Below are 19002 nucleotides of genomic sequence, written 5' to 3'. Positions count from 1 at the left end.
CAGTGAGGGGTTCTAACTTTCTAGCTAAAGAACGGAGGACCCAAGAAGTTCATGGGCTACACAGAAGAGAGTCACCAATTAAATTCAGTAATTACTTTGATCTATAATGTGCCAGTCAGTCTGCTAAGGCAACAACAACTTAGATAAATAAAATACTATCCCTCCCTCAAAGAGCTCAGTCTACTGATAAATATGAGATTATTACCTGTGCTGGATAGACAGCTAACATGCCTGAATGTTAACATTTGAAAATTTTTATTGAAAAGATATCCTCCAACTCTCCCTTTTATCAAAATATGACCTTGTGAATTCCTGTCTTTACATAAAGCTTTCTACCATCTTATACTCCCAGCTCTCACAACTTTACTGTTCTGGTGGGTCATTTTTCACAGGACTAAAACTTTTCCATCACTGAAAAGATGACCAGGGAAGGGGATAAACTGCATTGATAGGTAATTCAACAAAATTTCAGAAAATAAGGCATTCCAAACTGATTTAGTAAGGTGGGAAGGATTCTGTCATCGCTGTGAAAGCCCCATTTTCACTTAAAAAAAAAAGATTAAATGAAAAACATCTTTTAACCCAACGGAAAAAAGTTAAAAGTAGCTACCATTTCTTTTTACTTGTTGACTGCCACGTCATGGCTAGAGTTAAAAATAGCAATGAAAAGTGGAGCCTGCCTATATGCCTGTTTTTAAAGTATTTATTCATTACTTCTTCAATATCCATTAAATGCTAGAGTTAACACATTTCTGTTTGTTTCTTTGTCCAATAAAGGGGAAGGGATTAAGAAGTACAAATTGGTAGTTACAAAATAGTCATGGGGATGTAGGGTATAGTATAAGGAATATAGTTAATAATATTGTAGTAACTATGTATGGTGTCAGATGGGTACTAGACTTACTGGGGTGACCACTTCATAAGCTATACAACTGCCTAAGCACTATGCTGCACACATGAAACTAATATAATATTGCATGTCAACTGTAATTAAAAAATAAAAAATTTTACGTATATTGATCTCTTTCCTTCTTGGTAGCTGTAAACAATTATAATTTTAGCAAATGGTAAATATTCTATATGAAAGAGTTCTAGTATGACATTGGTAAAGGACATAAAAATTGGTAAACACATGATATAATCATAAGGTTGTAAAAGAGGTTAGGAAATATGTTCATAAACTAAAACAAGTGTCAGTGTGTACTATTATTGGTAAATCTGATATGACAATCCAAACTCAAAAATATGGGTAAATTAGGGGATAACTAATTTACAAACTTTTCACGAGTTCTTTCTAAATGAAAGGAATACTTTTACTGAGAATATGACCGTTAGATGGCAGCATCAGAGGTGCGATTTAAGATCTAATGGACAAAGACCTCAGTGGAAGTAATGTTTTGTGCAGTCAGAAAATGGGGGTGTGAGGGGGTGGGTTCAGTACGAGTGTTTTATAGGAAGACAGAATAAAAATGATTGTTTCCTATGTGAAATTCTTATCTTTTCTTGACATTATTGCAAAAGCAGTGTCAATTTCTACATTCTTTTGAAAAATGACCATCATTCCTGAGTAATAACAATTGCATTTTAGAGGTCACAGAAACATTCTCCAAGAGCCCTACTGGTCCCAAAGGCACCCACTTTGATATCACATTCTATTACTAATTCCAAGTGTTACTTTAGAAAGTCTCTCCTAGTAAACAGGGCAAGGGGCTTGGATCTCCAAGGCAGGACTCTAATTCTGAATGAAGGAATATTCAAAACTAGGAAACAATACTAGAAAGCACCAGAGGCACTTCTCATACAAACCGAATCATCTCTGTCCATCGAACAGCTTCCTGAAGCTCCATCAATCTCTCTTTATACTGGTTTCTCTCCATTAGAACACGGGCCATTTCTACTCTAGTAAAACGCTTCCTCTGGGCTGTGGGAATATCACTCTATAATGAAAAGAAGACTACAGATCACTCTGGGAGCATGTATCTGTTTTGGTATTACCTTAAACTTAAGTAAAATCTTTAAGCTTTTAAATATTCCTTAATGTCTATTCTAATTGATCAAAGTAAAATAGCTTTATAAAAATAAAATCAATAGATTTAAGTAATTACCTATGACTGAAAAGATAAGAGGTAGACTATTTCTTTTTTAAATATTAAAAAAGATTTTTTTTTGGGGGGGGGGTATTGAGGAACAGTGTGTTTTTCCAGGACCCATCAGCTTCAAGTCAAGTTGTTATCTTTAATATAGTTGTGGAAGGCGCAGCTCACTGGCCCATGTGGGAATCGAACCGGCGACCTTGGTGTTATGAGCGCTGCGCTCTAACCACTGAGCAAACTGGCCACCCTATTTAATTTCTTGATATAAATACAGATATTTGAACATAAAGGAAATACAAAGAGTATTGCATATTTTGAACTAAAACCAAAAGAGTTAACTGCTATCTATATAGATTTAATATGCTCACCTGGAAATGTTGCTCACATTATTTTAAATTCATTCTATAACAAATTGTAGTCATTCAGAAATTAATTACAAGTGAGTTCCAAAAGAGGTTCATTTATCTCAAACTACCAATCCATATGCATACAAGGCCAAAGTACAGTATAAACTCATCGGGGAGTTACCAAGGTACCCAAGTGTAAGAGTCACTTAAACACCAACAGAAATACAAGATGGACACAACTGTATCAATCAGAATTCTTCCTAGGGAGAATAGGGATGTTGAGTATGGTAAGACCAATCGAGCATGTTCAATTCAACTTCCTTCTACTGCTGATTTCTAAAGGCTCCTCCTGAGGAAGGCTGGATTAGTTGTAAAGCTTTTGTTTTGCTGAGTAGAGTGTGCACATTTTGGATCAAAGCTGCAAGGCTTGGGACAGTAAGAAAGAGGCGGAGCTTAGCCTTTAGCAGCCTCCTCCATTGTTCTCTAGCCACAGAACATGGCCTCTCTTTTAAATAGACGTCAAAGAACAAATGATTAGAGGACTCTGAGTTTGCAATACAGCAATCCCATTCCTAGGTATATACCCTGGAAAAACCAGGAGACTTGTGCTACAATGTTCATATCAACAGCATTGTTTATGGTAGTAAAGCTGAGAACCTAAATACTCATTAACTGGAAAACAGAAATACAAATTGCAGTATATTCATACAATGGGATATTATAAAGCAGTGACTGTGAGTGAACTATATAGCACTATATTACAACACAGGTGAATATCAAAAGCAATACTGAGTAAAAGAAGACTCCAAGATGAAATACAGTATAAAACACAAAAACAACGAAAATTAAACCCTACTTTGTATGAATACATACATACGTAGTATAATAAAATACTTTTTTTAAGGTGAGAAAATGACTATAGGATAGTTTCCTGTGGAGGAGAGGAGAGGAGCACAGGATAGCCTCAATGTTTGAAAATGTTCTAGCGCTTAGTTGGTTGATAGGTTTGTATTGTTAATTTATTATAATATTAAGTTATTATTAATAACTTATTATGTTACATATATTTTTATGTGTCAAATATTATATTAAAAAACAATTAAGAGATTGAAGGGGCACAAACTAATCATTCTATCCAGGACACCCATGTCTCCGATGCTTGACTAGCAAACACCTGTTATAGGAAAGATAACCTAGTTACTAACAGAATGACTAGTAGGCTAATAAAATTGGCAAGAAACTAATATTTATTCTTTCGTATTTAAATATGTTGACAACAATATGGGCTAATTGCCCACTATTAAAGTTCTAGACTTCATCTTTTTAAGTTTCATACTATTAAACAATTTTTATTATTAAGCTTTTGTATTTCTAAGCCAAAATTTCAAGCAAAACAAAAATAAAAATCTCCAAAATGTCCCAGTTGGTCCTTGAACTTGAACATGCAGACACAGGTCAGAGCACAGAGCCACAGGGGAAAAATGAGTACACCACATGTAGCTAGAAAGCTTTGCATCTGGATACAATGTGGGAGCATAAGCGTATCTTACTCATGACCACAAACATGTCTTCTGATTTTCTTTATCATACTATATCCAAAGCTTCATTAATTAAGACTTCCCCAACATACCAAAATGTGGTAAGGTAAGGAAAAAATTCCAAAATTGTAAACCTACATCATCATCATCTTTTGCTTTTTGCCTTGCATCTTCAGCTTCTGCACGAGCTCTAGTGGGGAAAACAAAAAAAAACATGTTATGTGAGTTGAGTTTATCTTTTCAAAGAATGAAACAGTGGGTCAAAATTTTTAACCACCACTTTTTCTTTTTCTAAACAGACTATTTATTAAATTGCCTTCACTTAGGGGAATGTTATCATAGCAGCGTACTCAGGAAACAAAACAAAACTAAACTAAACAAAACAAAAAGCAGGCATTAAAGAAATTTGAATGAAGGAAAATAATGTCTCTAATTTCCTTATTAGCAATATTTGAAGTCCTTCCAACCTTTTTCACATCATGACAAACATAAAGGCGGTCCTATTCAGTAAATGGAGGGGCCTGCTCACGGCAGAGGCCATCGGCTGGGCACACTACCCTCTCCCAGGCAGCTCTTGGACCTTCCTGGTTGAGAGGGCTGCAGGCCTGAGTCTCGGGATCATACTACTCCTTTGTGGCACACTGGCACAGACAGTGTGGCTTAGAACAACATAGTGAGAACTTACTTCCGCAGCTCTTCCTCCAGTTCTTTGTTCTTTTCCTCCAGCTTCAGTTTGGCTTGTTTCACAGCCTCCAGTTCCCCTTGCAACACATCTTTCTCACAGGTCAGTTCATCCACTTTTGCTATCAAGTCATTCTTCACTACATTCAACGCATTTCTAAGAAATACATAGTTCAAGTGCATCATTACAAATAAATATTCTTTCCATCTTTCAGCTTTTTGTCCTGTAGACAAAGTAACTACATAATCACAAAGCTGAATAATTGAATACTTCAAAGGTATCTACCTACTGTTGTTTGTAGATAAAGGTAAAAAGAAACACAAAGCAACCATCTAATAGCATCCATAAGAGTATAGTTAATAAGGTCTGAAGATATTACCTGTTCAATAAAGTTAAGTTAATCCTTAAATTAACTTTTAATAATTAATGAGGAAAAAAGCCTAAACTGGAAAGAACTGAAAAAAATCTAAGATCTAGTTCCTTTTGGGTATATTGGGCATAGGACCTCGTTATACCTGTATTTCTTTTGGATACACACAGATGTTCCAAAATTGCTGATATAGCAAATTAATAATGGGGCACAATCTGCTTTTCCACCTGACTCAGGACCTGTACCACTGTAAGATTCCAATGTGTCTGAGGGCCTAAGACCCACAAATTGTACCTGAGAACCGACAGCTATGGAGGAGAACTCTGAAGAGGTGGGGTAGGAACAGGTCACGACATTTATGCAGAAATAAAAGAAACCTCAGGAAAAGCATACATACAACACATCACAATATTAAGAGAAAGGCATGGATACTTGTAGAATGGAAAGGAGGTGAAAATCTCTGCAAACAACTGAGCAACAAAACATATCCATCAGTGAACTTAGGCCCCATGATCTATCTGCGTGCGAGCACATGCGTGTGTACGTGTGCTGTGTGGAAGCATGAGCCCACACACAAGGAAGGGGAATGAGATGGGGCTGTGAGACTGTGTTAGTGCTGTGTTGAATTGAAGAAAATCACTGACTTGGATAAGGAGAAAATTCAGTGTCTCTTGTTCCTTGTTAAAATTTTATATATACTTACTTGGTTTCCAACAGTTGTGTATTTTCTAATATAAGATTCTCAACTTCACGGCCCATGCCTAGCAAAAGAAAAAGGATAAAAACTTTGAAAATAGATTTATCAAAAATTACATAAACATAATATAAGCTATAGTTGCAAATTTTATTCTACAAATTTTATGTCCTTTAGTAATCTGTTTGTCTATAATTTCATTTGACATTACCTACTTGAGCGGATTATAAAATTATAATTATCCGTCACAAAACAAAGCTAAAGATTTTGTTAGCCAATTCTTTATAACTGTTAGTCTATATTGTCGCATAGATAATATGTCAAAAGGATCAAGAGTTTTCTGACAAATATTTTAAAATGTAGCAGTATTTAGGGGGGAAAAAAGAACCGCATTAATACGGATCAGAGCATTTCCAAATCACAGTTGGTATTGTAGTCTTTTGCCTAAAAAGTAGGCCTTATTCATAGGGAATAGGCAGAAACTAGGCCAAGGAAAGATGGAACCCCAATGCAGATGAAACCTTACCAAAGAAATTATGGTCTTAAAGCCCATGCATTCCATGTAAAGCAAAAACAAAGAACAAGAAATGTTTTATGTAAGAAACAGCATGAAAATAGATCATTAATCTGTAAAGTTTTATGCATGATATGAAAAACATCGGGAACCACAATGCTATGGTTTAGTGCATAATGGTGTGCAAAGGACAGAAATTACGATGATTTCCTTCATTCATAAGGATGCTCGGATAGGTTACACCTAAAAACATGCTTTACTAATTATTTGCATATAATTAGATTGAAACCCCCATGTCAATAATATAAAGTTTTCTTCAAAGCACAACCTCTGAAATAATAACGTTCAGTCGTCACTTTATAGAATCATGTTTAATAATTTAATGAGTACTATAAGGTAGGCAGGTAGAGCATTTGATGCAAAGTCCAACGTAGTGATCTTTGGGGAGAAGAAAACTATTTAATTTGCTACTCATAAGAAACTGAAGAAATAAAAAAACACACTAAGGAATATATCTCAAAAAGTTACAGAAACAAAAAATTGCAAAGCAGAAAACCAAAAACCCACCAGTCATTTATCCTAAGCTAATGTTGGAAAATCACATACAATGGAAGAAGTAATATTCATAACCCAGATAAACAGGAAAAAAATATTTCTAAAGAAAACTACATAAGGTGAAAGAGTTAACATGCCCCCATATTTTTTATAAAGGTAATGTTTCAAATGACTTAAGATAATTTAACACAAAACCAACCCAGGAATGCTAAAAATCCAATGCTCACATTTGGACTCATATTTTGTCTTTATTATAATTATCTCAAATATTCTCAAAGATCAGGGTACTTCTACAATGAAGAATTAAATATAAGAAATAGTGCTTATTTCATTATCCATCTATGTAGTCGCCAAAAACTGAAAATAAAGAAAAACCAGAAAAGTTTCCATATTCCAATTCCAAAACGAATTTTGGCAAGATATGTTTTAAATACCAATGTTAACTTTTCAATAAAGCTACAGAGTCAGAAGAAATAAGGTTTAGACTGGTTTTAGAAAAGGTTATATAATGACTATATTTGCTATAAACTCTCAAGCATATAGGGAGATAAGCATAAAAGCTGAAAATATATGCAGGGCAAAACCAAAAAATAGTTGAGCAGAAAAAAATGATGAGAAAGCACTAAATGAGAACAGCAGCCAAGAATACCTAGTTTAAAAAGCAGTAATATTAAAGTATTTAAAAGCATACACACCAGAATATTCCCCTGGGTAAGCAGCCCAAGAGAAAAATGAATGAGAATCTCAATTAGATTGTGTTCAAAAAGGAAGAACTACACTCATTTATTTCAAAAATGAGACAGAAGAGACAATAAAATTGAAAAGATGTAGAGAAACCATTAACTCAACACAATAAAATGTAAATATTATATGTATGAAAAAACTGAAGTATCTAGTATATGGGAATCATATCCTATAATGTATTTTCTATAGTTTACACATTCCTAATGAAGAGTACTCTTAAAATCTAGCATATAAATTTAGTATATCATCAATAGAACTGCCCAAAATTCTCAGTTTGAAATATTCAGTAAACACTAATTCATAACTATAAGAAAAACATAACTTGAAGTGGCCCCATTTCTGTTCAAGACTTCAACCAAAAAGAAACTTAGGGCTAACATACTTGGAAACTTTACCTATTAAAACAGGAAAAACTACTTTTTAAAATCACAGACATCTCATTTGGATTTTAGCACTGAGCCTCAAGCTAGGTTCATGGATGGGCTTCCAAATTATGTGTTAATCTCTTGAGAAAGTATGCGATTTTATCCAATTCTGTGTGGTCATTTTCCCAAAAGCACACTGCTCTCTTACAAATTCTCCAGTAAAGGAGATTTAACCCCGAAAGGTTGAGAATCACAGATTTACAGGTGAAACAAAACTGTTAGAATTATTTAGAAATCCACTCACTTAGTTGCTGCGCTATGTACTAAAAACTCACCAGTGAGAAAAAGACACATTGTCTGGGCCACATTGAGACAGGTACACAAAAATTATAGCACAGTATGAAGAGTGGCATAACAAATACAACGCAGTGCTATGGGAACACATTTCAAGGCTAAGCAAGCTTTAACTAGGGGATCAAAACAGAACTGCTAGAGGAGGATGTGCCAATTAAGCAGAGGCAAAAAGGAGACAGATTTCTTTTTTAAAGAAAGGAAACAAACAATCCTTTGTGATTGGTTGTGAGGGAAGAGGGAGAGATCTAGGATGGAGAACAGAGTGGATGGTGAGGTCATTCATTCACTGAGTTAGTACATGTTGGTATAAGAACAGCCTTGGGGGACAGGACAAAAAGATAATGGCATATAAAGTATAAGCCCTACAAACCACCTTAGAGGTGTCTATGGGCTGTTTGACAGTAATAGTTGGGGGCTCTAGAAAAAGATTTTAGATGGAGATAAAAACTTTTGGAGTAAGTGGCCACGAAAGCCAAGAAACAACAAGAGCAAATAAGATATCCCCAACAAAGAAGCAGGCCTGGGCCAGGAACACTGATATCTGAAAGATGGGCAGAGGAAGACAAGCCTGCAAAGAAGATTGAAAAGCAACAGTCAGAGTCAGAAAAGAATGCTGGAAAGTGTGATATCTCAGAAATCCAGCAAAGACAGTTTTAAAGATAAATGCTATCTGAGAAGCCATGTGAAATAACTGAAAAGGAACTGCTGGGTATAGTAAACAAGAAGGTTTACTGTTTCAGGCAAGGTGAGTGTCGGGGAGAATGCCCATTCAGATTGCAGGTCAAGTGGGACTGGGGAAATCCTGCCAGTTAAAAGGAGCCGCACTTTTAAGAAGTCTGTTTTGTTCACTGATGTATCACAAGCATCTAGGATAGTACCAAGCACGTAACAGATACCTCACTGATATTGCTACACAAAAGCATGACTAGAAGAAATGGGAGAGGAGTGAATGATAGGGTGGGTAGCTACGAAGATAGAGGGTCAGAGGAAGGCAGTATTTTTATTTTTAAAGGGTGAAGAAAGACCTGAACATGTTTAAATGATAATAGGACATAGTAAAGAAAGTAAAGTAGAAAATATAGAAAATAATCAAGAGAAAGAAAATCCCAGCAGAAGGACGTAGGAATGTATGATTTCCAAGTTCTAGAATGTGGCCATGGGGAGTAAATGACTAAAGTGAATGGAGAAAGGGATCAAGGAAAATAAAGTCAAGGGATGAAACACTAACCAAGATAAAGGACAAACTGAGGCAGAAAAAGTAATCTAAGTACTGAGTACATGTATGATTGCAAAAATTTATATCCGCATCAAATATATTTTGATGGAAGGAAAACTGACTCTGGGTGGTGAACACAATGGGATTTATACATGATGTAATACAGAATTGTACACCTGAAATCTATGTAACTTTACTAACAATTGTCACCCCAATAAACTTTAATTAAAAAAAAAATTTATATCCGCTATTAAGAGAGTTTTACAATAATGATTAGAAAAATGAATATTGAATTATAGAAATGGACTATGTACTTATTTATCAACTCTAGATCAATTAAAAAACTTTAGGAAACAGTTTTGTTAGTTTAACTATATTCCATTTAGTGAGTATTACACCTCAAATGCTATCACTGAATCGTACAGAAGATAAGCCAACAACAAACATGTGCCTTGGAAATTTCATTTACTATCTTTGACCAAAAAGTATTCATGTAGGCATATGTTGCTACATTTATAGTATTGTTTTAAAATCTTCTAATATGAAACATTCTAGAGATAAATATATCAATATCTGCAAAAGGGAAAGGACAGTAGTTTACAGTCTATTTCTTATTTTCAAAGTGGAAAGAAAGGAAACCACAGTATCAGGATTTTGCTTTTAACCTATTTAGTATGCTTAATTTTCTGACTTAAAGATGGAAGCGTTCAGAAAATACTTGATTTAAAAGACCACAGTTATTTTTAAGTACTATATGGCTCCTCAACTCTTTACAAAAAAGAAAGTTTGGGCCACCAGCCTCAAAAACCGTATTACTCAATATTGGCTTATGAGGCAGCAGAGTGTACAAATTACATCAAATAGTACTTCATTCTGGTTAAATACAAAGAGGCAGGATGAAGGAAATTTTTGGGGTGATGTACACAGCTCTATGCATTTGTCAAAATTCAAAAAATTCACCAAATTTACTGTATATAAATTTGAATATAAATGTAAACATTTTAAAATTCTTCTTTCTAACATTTTTTGTATCTGTCCCTCAATTTTGCCAGGGAGTCAGTTTCTCAAACTAATCAAATCTTAAGAGGAACTTTTCATGCATAATTTAATGTTAATTAAAGTTAAAGTATAAATTTAAATGTAAAAATGGGGTATTCTTTAAGAATTAACCTTTTAGACCTCCTTGAGAAATGCGAACTCATTCAATTGTTTCCAATGTGTTTACTTAGATTTTAATGGTGGAAGTCTATGTCTAACTAAGAATAGTTTTATTTATGTAGTTTCAATCTCTTACTAGACAGACTGTGAGCTGTTTGGGCAGAACTTATGTTTCCTTCAGAAAATACTCCAAACTGTCAAGGACATTAACTGGTAATCAATAAATTTAACATAGAGGCATAGGCTTTTTTAACAGGTGGTTTCATGGAAGCCCCAGCTGCTTTTTTTTTTTTCAGGAGGGCGCAGCTCACAGTGGCCCATGCGGGGATTGAACTGGCAACCTTGTGTTATTAGCACCACGCTCTAACGAACTGAGCTAACTGGCTTCCCCAAGGCATAGACTTTTAATGCTATTAGGTTTCCAATTTCTGTACAGTCTTAAGTTATAAGAAAGTTACACCAAAGCTACTTGACACGTCAGAATTATGTAATTATTGTTGAAAGGAACTTTAGAGATCACCTAGAGCAGGAGTTAGCAAACATTTTCTGTAAAGGGCCAGATGATGAATATTTTAGGTTTTTTAAGCCATATGATCTCTGCTGCAGACTATTTAATTCTCCTGTTGTAGTGCAAAAGCAACTACAGACAATAAGTAAACAAATGAGTGTGGTTGTGTTCCAATAAAACTTTATTCACACACATAGGAGGGTGATCTGAATTTGGGCCATGAGACATGAATTTGGGCCATGAGACAGAGTTTGCCCAACCCCTGAACTAGAGTCCAGACCCTTCATTGATTACACAAAGCAAGTGCGGCCCAGACAAGTTAAGCTGTTCAGGGAAAGGTCACCAAACAAATAGCAGAAAAGCCAAATGCAGTATTGTTTTCCAACCAGGTGTTCTTCAACAACACAAACTCATTTGAAATGATTACATTTCCCGTAGAGCTGAAACAGAATACTTAGTGAAATCGCAGAAAAATCAAGGGTTATAGTTTATTTCATTAAGAGGAACAGAATTTAATGAAATCTATTTTAGTCAGGAACTAACTATCCATCAATACACACACACACACACACACACACACACACACACACACACACTGTGTAATACTAATCTTGGAATACAGCACAAGTTCAATAAATCATGTTCTATGAAGGCAAAATACAAATTTAAGTGCAATTCAATTTTAAAAATATACATGTGCAAAGATGCTTTCATTTAAAACTTTTCATGATCTCAGAGAATATATTCCTATTAATTACCTAAAGGTGCAATACCTCTGGTACCACACTAAGCAGGTAGGACATTTTAAAAGAATTTTCAATTAAACCATTTTTAAAAATCTACTTGTAAAACAGTGTGCTACTTCTTCAGACAAGCTGTCATACCTAGTAAATCTGCTCCTTCATCCACATCTCCAATTAGACCTGAGCCAGCTGAAGACAGTTCTTCAAAGAGAGATTCTGTATTGCGATCAAAAGCTTTGTTCTCTATGCCTTTGGTGGGAGTGCTATGCAACAAAAACAACAGAACCCAATCAACAAATACTATGAAGACTTTTTTAACATTGCAAAACAAATACAACAGACTAAGTTAAATAGGAATTTTTTAAACCTACAATTTACATTTAATACAAAATATAATTTTAAAAGGTTTCCTAAGAAATTCCCATTAAACTCTACAGAGATAACTGGTAAAGAAAACAGAATGCTTTTGCAGTGAGATTCTAGCAAACATATGGCATCACATCCATGAGTAAAAGAGGCAGGATTCAAACAAAGGCAGTGAGGTTTCAGAATCCGTGTTAACTACCATGTTCTATGTTGTCTGGGTATGAACTGGCATGGTTGTTTTATTTTTCTTTTCAGGGCAACTTGACAGTATCTATTGAAACTTTAAATGAAAATACCAATAAGCCAAGAATCTCATGTCAAGAAAATGTCCTACAAAAACTATCACAAAAAGGCAATTATGTATATAAAAGGAGGGTCAGGGCAGCATTTTTAGTAGCAAAAAGCTGAAACCACCCAAGTTATCATTAATAGGGCACAGACGAAATAAGTTATGGATATATACATACACATAAAGTTGAAAATTTTTAACTTTATAGTTAAAGACTTTAAAATAGAGCCTTATAAACTAGAGAAACCCATTACATAAAGGTATTTTTTAAAAAGCAAGTTACAAAACATAATCCCTTTTTTGCAGAGCTGTAGAGGGACGTGGGGAAGTATGTGTATGTTTGTGCATTAATGTTACAGTAATACAACAAAGTCTATGCAAGATTTCCAATTAAACATAGTGAACTGAACATAGTAATTTATCACACAATAATTCAGAAACTCAATTCAAGTGCCAGTGAAGGAATTAAAAATGTATATACTCACAAGGACACAAGGAATAGAAAAAGAAACTACAGCAGATGAAATGTGAAAAAATTCTGTAAGATGGAAAACAGATGGGCAAAGAGTACACACTGATTTAACAGACAAGAGAAAGCTGAAACCTAAGCCACTGGGGCTTAGGGAGGAAGTCAGTTTGCTGCCAGAACCCCTGAAAAGCCTAGGAATTGAAGGAACCAGCAATCTGCCGAGAGAAGCAATGCAAGGTGGAACATAAAACTAGAAGAATGGGATGAAAAACGACACAGGACGCAGTATGGCACCTAGATCCAATCTTCTGGAAGAGTGATACCACCCTCCTCCCAGCATAACTCCCTGAACAATGGAGGCCAAGTTTAAATGTTATAGGTAGGATACTGGAGAATCAGCATCATTTACTTCAGTATGAGAAAACAGCCACAGAGCAACAGACATTTAAAGAAGGCCTCTGTTATAAAAGAACCCAAAACAAATGGACTGTGACAGAGGCACTCGGAACAAAAGGTGAAAATGCAGGCAACAGCAGAAACTTAAAAAAAAACCAGTTATTTTTCAGAATAAATGTTGAAAACAAAAAAATTTTAGAAAAAACAAAAATCAGTGAGGGTTGAAAGATAAAGTTGAAGAAATCACCCAGATATTAGAACCAAAAATAGAAGAGATGGAAAAAGGGGAAAAGAAATTATGAGGGTCCATCCAGGCTGTTAAATATCCACTTAATAGGTGTTCCAGAAAGAGAGAGGAAATAATAAGGAAAAATAGAGAAAATTTCTCAGAACTGGGAGATAAGAATTTACAGATGAAAAACTTACTGCATACAAGAATATACAAGAGAAGACTCCTATACCAAGAACGTCATCATAATTTTTTAAGAAAGGAAAACTAAAATAGGGATAAACTAAAGATCCTGAAAGCTTCCAAAGAGAATGTACAAAAAAAGCAATATCACAAACGGCTGCAATCCAAACTCAACATGACAATAAAACATGTCTTCACAATTCTGAAGGAAAACTTCCCGAGGTTTTCCAACCTAGAATTCTGAATCCAGCCCAACTATCAATCATGTCTTCTTCAAATAACATTTGTCACATTCAAATTCTCAAAAAATTTACTTCCCAGGCCACCTTTGCCCATAAAGCTAGTAAGAAGATATTCTGTTAAAACAGCGGCATAATCAAGAAGCGAGATGACAGATCAAGGAAAGAGAAGACACAAAAGAGGAGAGAGATGAAAGGAATTCCCGGGATGATAGTAAGAGCCAATTCTAGGACAAGAGAACTCATCAACAACAGTCTTGACTGGAGAATAGAATTAAGACCCCAGGAGAAAGAGTGCTAAGAAACTGGTTTTGTGTTTGGCCATTTTGAGAATGGTTACATTTATGGTTTGAGGGTATCTGTCAGTGAATTAGTGACAGATATATAAGAAACGTAAGCAAAAGACATAACAACAACAAACACCTGAGTCTTTACTAATTCCAGAAAAACAATTGTAAAACAAAGAAAATGTAATCACAGTATATTCTGTGATTAGTATTTATATAGTCATAATGACATAAACAATGAATGTTAATTTAACAAAATTGAGATATTATATTGGGAGAATGAAAGGAAGGATGGTGGTTTAAGGAACTATATATCCTTGCCATCTTCCATTCTAAAATCAACAGCTAATGTGGCAGGCTTTTCAACCAGGATTCCTCAGCTGGTCCACAGAACACAGGAAATGATTTGAGTGACTATATTCTCAATTCTCCCTAAGAAAGTACATACATAGTTAACACTATTCTAGATGCACAGGAGTGTAAATAATCTATTAAATACAAGGGATACCTTAGGGCATTAGGCCTTAATTTTCTTATAGAATCCCAGCTGAGAAAGAGAGGGACCAAGGAAGAGCAGCGTAAGGATGTGGTTTAGATACCTGAAGACAAATAGCATAAGCTAGCTGAGTAGCGACAGACATTACCTCTTAGGAATGGGAATAAGGGGCAGGAAGGGGCCAGGGACTACAAATGCCCTTCATATTTTGTGTTACTATTTGACCCTAATACTGCATAAATGGATTAGTATAATAAAAATGTCTGATTTTTAAAAAGAAGTTCAGAATGACAATAGCACACAACTGTTAACAAGTAGCTGCATCTCCTAGGCTTAGGAGAGAATAGACAAGAAGCAAATATTACTTTTTATATTCTAAATTGTTTAAATTTTTAAATAAGCAATAAAGTAAAACATTTTTTTATAGGGCACAGTCTTTGAAATCAGAGTTTAGACTGAACCCAGCTCTGCCTCTTGCTAGCTTAGGAATCTTACACATTCTAAGTTTCCAGATCAGTAAAATGGGGATGAAGACTTCTGTTTGGTTGTAAGTGAGGTCAAATTACATCAAATAATGATGATGATAGCAATAATAGCAGCCAACGTTTATTGAACTGGGCACTTTGCCAGCAATTTAACATATACTGATTAATTTACCTCTCACAACCATCTGAAGGCAGTATTATTATAAATCCCTTTCACAGATAAGAAAACTTAACTTTGATTCAAATCTAAGGCAGGGTTTAAACCCCCAGTCTTACCCAAGGCTCATGTTTTTTATCACTATTGTATACTGCACAATGTCTAGCAGAAATCAATAAATGGCATGTATTTTTCATGGTCATTATTAATTAATTAAAAGATAAGATTTATGGAAGAAATTCAAAGGCAGTATTTCCTGTCTGACATCCTTGAACATCAATCTATTTCAGATGACCTTGATTAAGATGACATATAATCATTCTCTTCCCACCACTAAACAGCCCCCCCACCACCACCACCATGTAAAATGAGACTAATTTCTTCCAATAATGAGATCATTACACTTCCAAAGGGAGTACATTCTCTTCTTCCTGATCTGGGGGAAGGAACAAAGTTTGCTCAAATTGTTAATTTCCCCACTCCTGCTTCTATGTTTCCTCAAGTTCCAGAAAGTATGGGCTATCCCTTCGCTGTCTTTTTTCCGTCCTTCCACATGTTCCTAATCCCTGATGCTGCAAAGGTAACATTTCACAAAACATTTAAACCACGTACAATGTCTACTTTAAAAAACAGGAACCGGAAGATAAGACCCACATTTCTTCAACTAAATATTTGAAAGCATTTTGTCTGGTCAGAGACCAGAGAACAACAGTGTGCGTCTGAGAGGGGAGAAAAGGAAGCATGACGTGTCTATCTGACACTGGCAGTACCTTGAGCCTTTATATCCACTGAGGTCTTTGTCCATATCCAACTCAGGCGTGGATTCAATGATTGCTTGAACTTCTGACTTCTCTTCATTTTCAGCAGAGCCTTAGGAAAGGACAGGATGCCAAATAATGCATATATCACATATTGCCCCTAATATGAAAATCCTGTTGCTTCTATGATTGTAAACACATCATTTGATCACAAAAAAACTGAAAGAGTGGATACCAGGAAACAGAGGATTAGACAATACGTCATATATTCAATTAACAGTTAACAGCAGACACTAATAAATAACCAAAGAAAGTTTTCATGTATATTTCTTGAGACACAGCACAGTGTATCCCAGGCCAGAACTCCCTGTTTTCATTCCTATTTAAGGGGAGGTATATGGACAAAGCAAAGACAAAGACTGACGATCTAAGGCAGGGAACAGTAAAACATTATCCTGCTACCGTACAGGCTCTCTAACCCTCCAGCCCCCAAAATTTTTCTCTCCAAAACTTTAATCATTACCTCTTTTAAGCTTATTTACAATTGAGTACGACAAATTATTAAGCTATTTTATAAATCTAAAACAGCATCATCCAGTGATGAATTTTCTCATGCCCACAGCATCTAGATTTATTGACTGCTTTGCCAGTAAGTAAAGGAGGAGGGTGACTTACCTGTTGACGCATTTCTAGTTTCTTGCGCAACCTGTATTTCAATATGCTTGCTTATCTCTGACTTATTTGGTGTATCTGCAACCTTCACAAATCCTTCATTATCTTCCTTTAAGGGAGTATCAGTAGGAAGTGTTGCCACATCTGAAGCAGCTGTTGATGCTGGAGTGGTAGCTTTAGATCCTCCTTGGCTAACATCAGAAAGTTCATCCTACAAATAAAAATAATTACAGAGAAAAATTTTTAAAAAGTAATTTATTCTAAACCATTTTAAAAATGGGTTATAAAACAAACTTGCCGAGAGAAAACTCTATTTAAAAACAGTAATAAAGAGTCACTGGTTACCAAAGAAAATAATCTCTACAGACTAATAAATAATAATAATCTCTACAGACAATTCAAATAATTGGGAAATATTTAAGTAAATAACATTTTTTCAGACATACCTGAGATTCTTCTAAATAGAAAATTTGAAGATAAAAGTAGATTGGCAGTATTAGCAATACCATTATATCTTAATGTCCATATCAGAGTTTTTAAAGGCAGTTATAATAATGTACAATTATTTGATAATAAAAACCTATTTCCAAACACTTAGAGCATGTACTGTGTAGTAACTGCTCTAAAACAGCAGTGGAATAAGATTCTCAAACCTCAGGAGTTTTGTAAAAAGTGTTCTGAAAACATCCTGCTTACAGCTCATTTGAAGTATTTGTTAAAAGGGAAGATTCTAAAAGAACAAAAAAGGGGAGATTCTAAGTCCAAGTGTAGACTTTAGCAGTGAGAGATCAGGTAATCTGCATTTTGATAAGCAACTCAGGTGATTTATATACTCACTAAAATTTGATAACTACTATTCTAGGCTTCACAGACAGGCTTCAACAGCTACATGCCCAAATTGAGGTTATATGAAAAATTTGTGGACCACACATTTTTCTGAGTAAAGTATCTACAACTTTAATCAGATTTTCAAAGGGGTTTGTGACTCCAAAATCGTTAAAAACATTGTCCAATGGCTACCAATGAGGCAGTTCTTATAAAGCAAAGTACCCAGGTCTAAAGAAAAAAAAAAGGCTGAAAAAAGTTTACTACTAGTAATAATAAGGATTAAGGTAAATTTACTGAATTTACCATTCACTAAATGGATAACTTTGGGTGAATTATGTGTTCTTTCTATATCTATGTTTTCTCATCTGTAAAATAGAAATCATGGTATCTAAATCATAGAATTATTCTAAATTATTCTATATAAAAACTTAGCAATGGGTTCACGCATACTAAGAGTTTTAAAATGTTCCCTATAATTTATAACAATACATTGTACAAAACTGAAAATTTTGAAATGCATGCTTTTGGAGGGAAAATAAACATTTAATTTGTGCTATGGTAGGGATGATTATCAGTGATTTTTATTACCCTCTTTAAAATTTTATCTTTTATAACTTTCAAAGGACATTGTTAAAAATGCATTATGGTTATAAAAATAATGGAACCAAATCCAGGCAATGAAAAAAAAAACACCTAACACTATATATCAATCAAAAGTACATACACACGCTCCACAGCTTTATATTACCCTGCCTACAAGATTTAGGTTATTTTAGGTGCTGAGAAGAGGGTGTTCAAATTCAAATGTAAAACTATTCGAGTATAAGAAAACATTTTTGGCACATGGACGTTAACTATAAGGAAGGCAACCACACCTGGAGAACTTAACTTCATCACCAAAACTCTTAAGTTTTACAACATTTGAAACGTTTTCATCTCCACTGTCTTCTCTCAATATCAATATCTGATGTAGCACAAATTTGACTACCAAGAATAGCTGAACAAATATAAAACCAACAGCCAGATGAGAACGTAGGCTATGCAAAAGGAATTATATTTGCTATGCAAAGGGAGAGCTCTTTATCCCTTCAACAAGTCTGCTGGCCACAATTCCTATCCCAGGCTTCTGGGTTTTGTTTTGTTGTTCTGAAATAATGGGAAATGTAGAAAGTCACAGAATGTGAGGGCCGCACCCAGCATAGAGTTACTCTATTAAAGAGTCTTGAATATCTTAGCTCTACTGTTGGGCTTGAGCTCTAACACCCAG

General features: G+C 34.9%; 1 protein-coding gene across 16 annotated transcripts in view; it reads right to left on the bottom strand.

Moving 5' to 3' along the window:
* The window catches only part of SPAG9 (sperm associated antigen 9), a 109969-nt gene that overhangs the window by 28570 nt on the left and 62397 nt on the right, over positions 1–19002 (bottom strand). For 7 of the 16 annotated variants that reach the window (XM_019730983.2, XM_019730991.2, XM_074320531.1 and 4 more), the window contains 9 exons: positions 16911–17118; positions 16248–16347; positions 12023–12144; positions 7489–7500; positions 6251–6265; positions 5734–5791; positions 4664–4816; positions 4117–4168; positions 1807–1937 (listed from right to left, as the gene is read on the bottom strand). In XM_019730983.2, the coding sequence (XP_019586542.1) occupies positions 1807–1937; positions 4117–4168; positions 4664–4816; positions 5734–5791; positions 6251–6265; positions 7489–7500; positions 12023–12144; positions 16248–16347; positions 16911–17118 (851 nt within the window). The remainder of the gene's footprint in view (positions 1–1806; positions 1938–4116; positions 4169–4663; positions 4817–5733; positions 5792–6250; positions 6266–7488; positions 7501–12022; positions 12145–16247; positions 16348–16910; positions 17119–19002) is intronic. The other 9 variants (XM_019730987.2, XM_019730993.2, XM_074320535.1 and 6 more) reach the window with 3 other exon arrangements.

Source organism: Rhinolophus sinicus, linkage group LG15 (assembly GCF_036562045.2).
Source record: "Rhinolophus sinicus isolate RSC01 linkage group LG15, ASM3656204v1, whole genome shotgun sequence".
Lineage (NCBI taxonomy): Eukaryota > Metazoa > Chordata > Mammalia > Chiroptera > Rhinolophidae > Rhinolophus > Rhinolophus sinicus.
The sequence above is the reverse complement of the archived record's forward strand: the minus strand, read 5'-3'. Positions and strand labels throughout refer to the sequence as shown.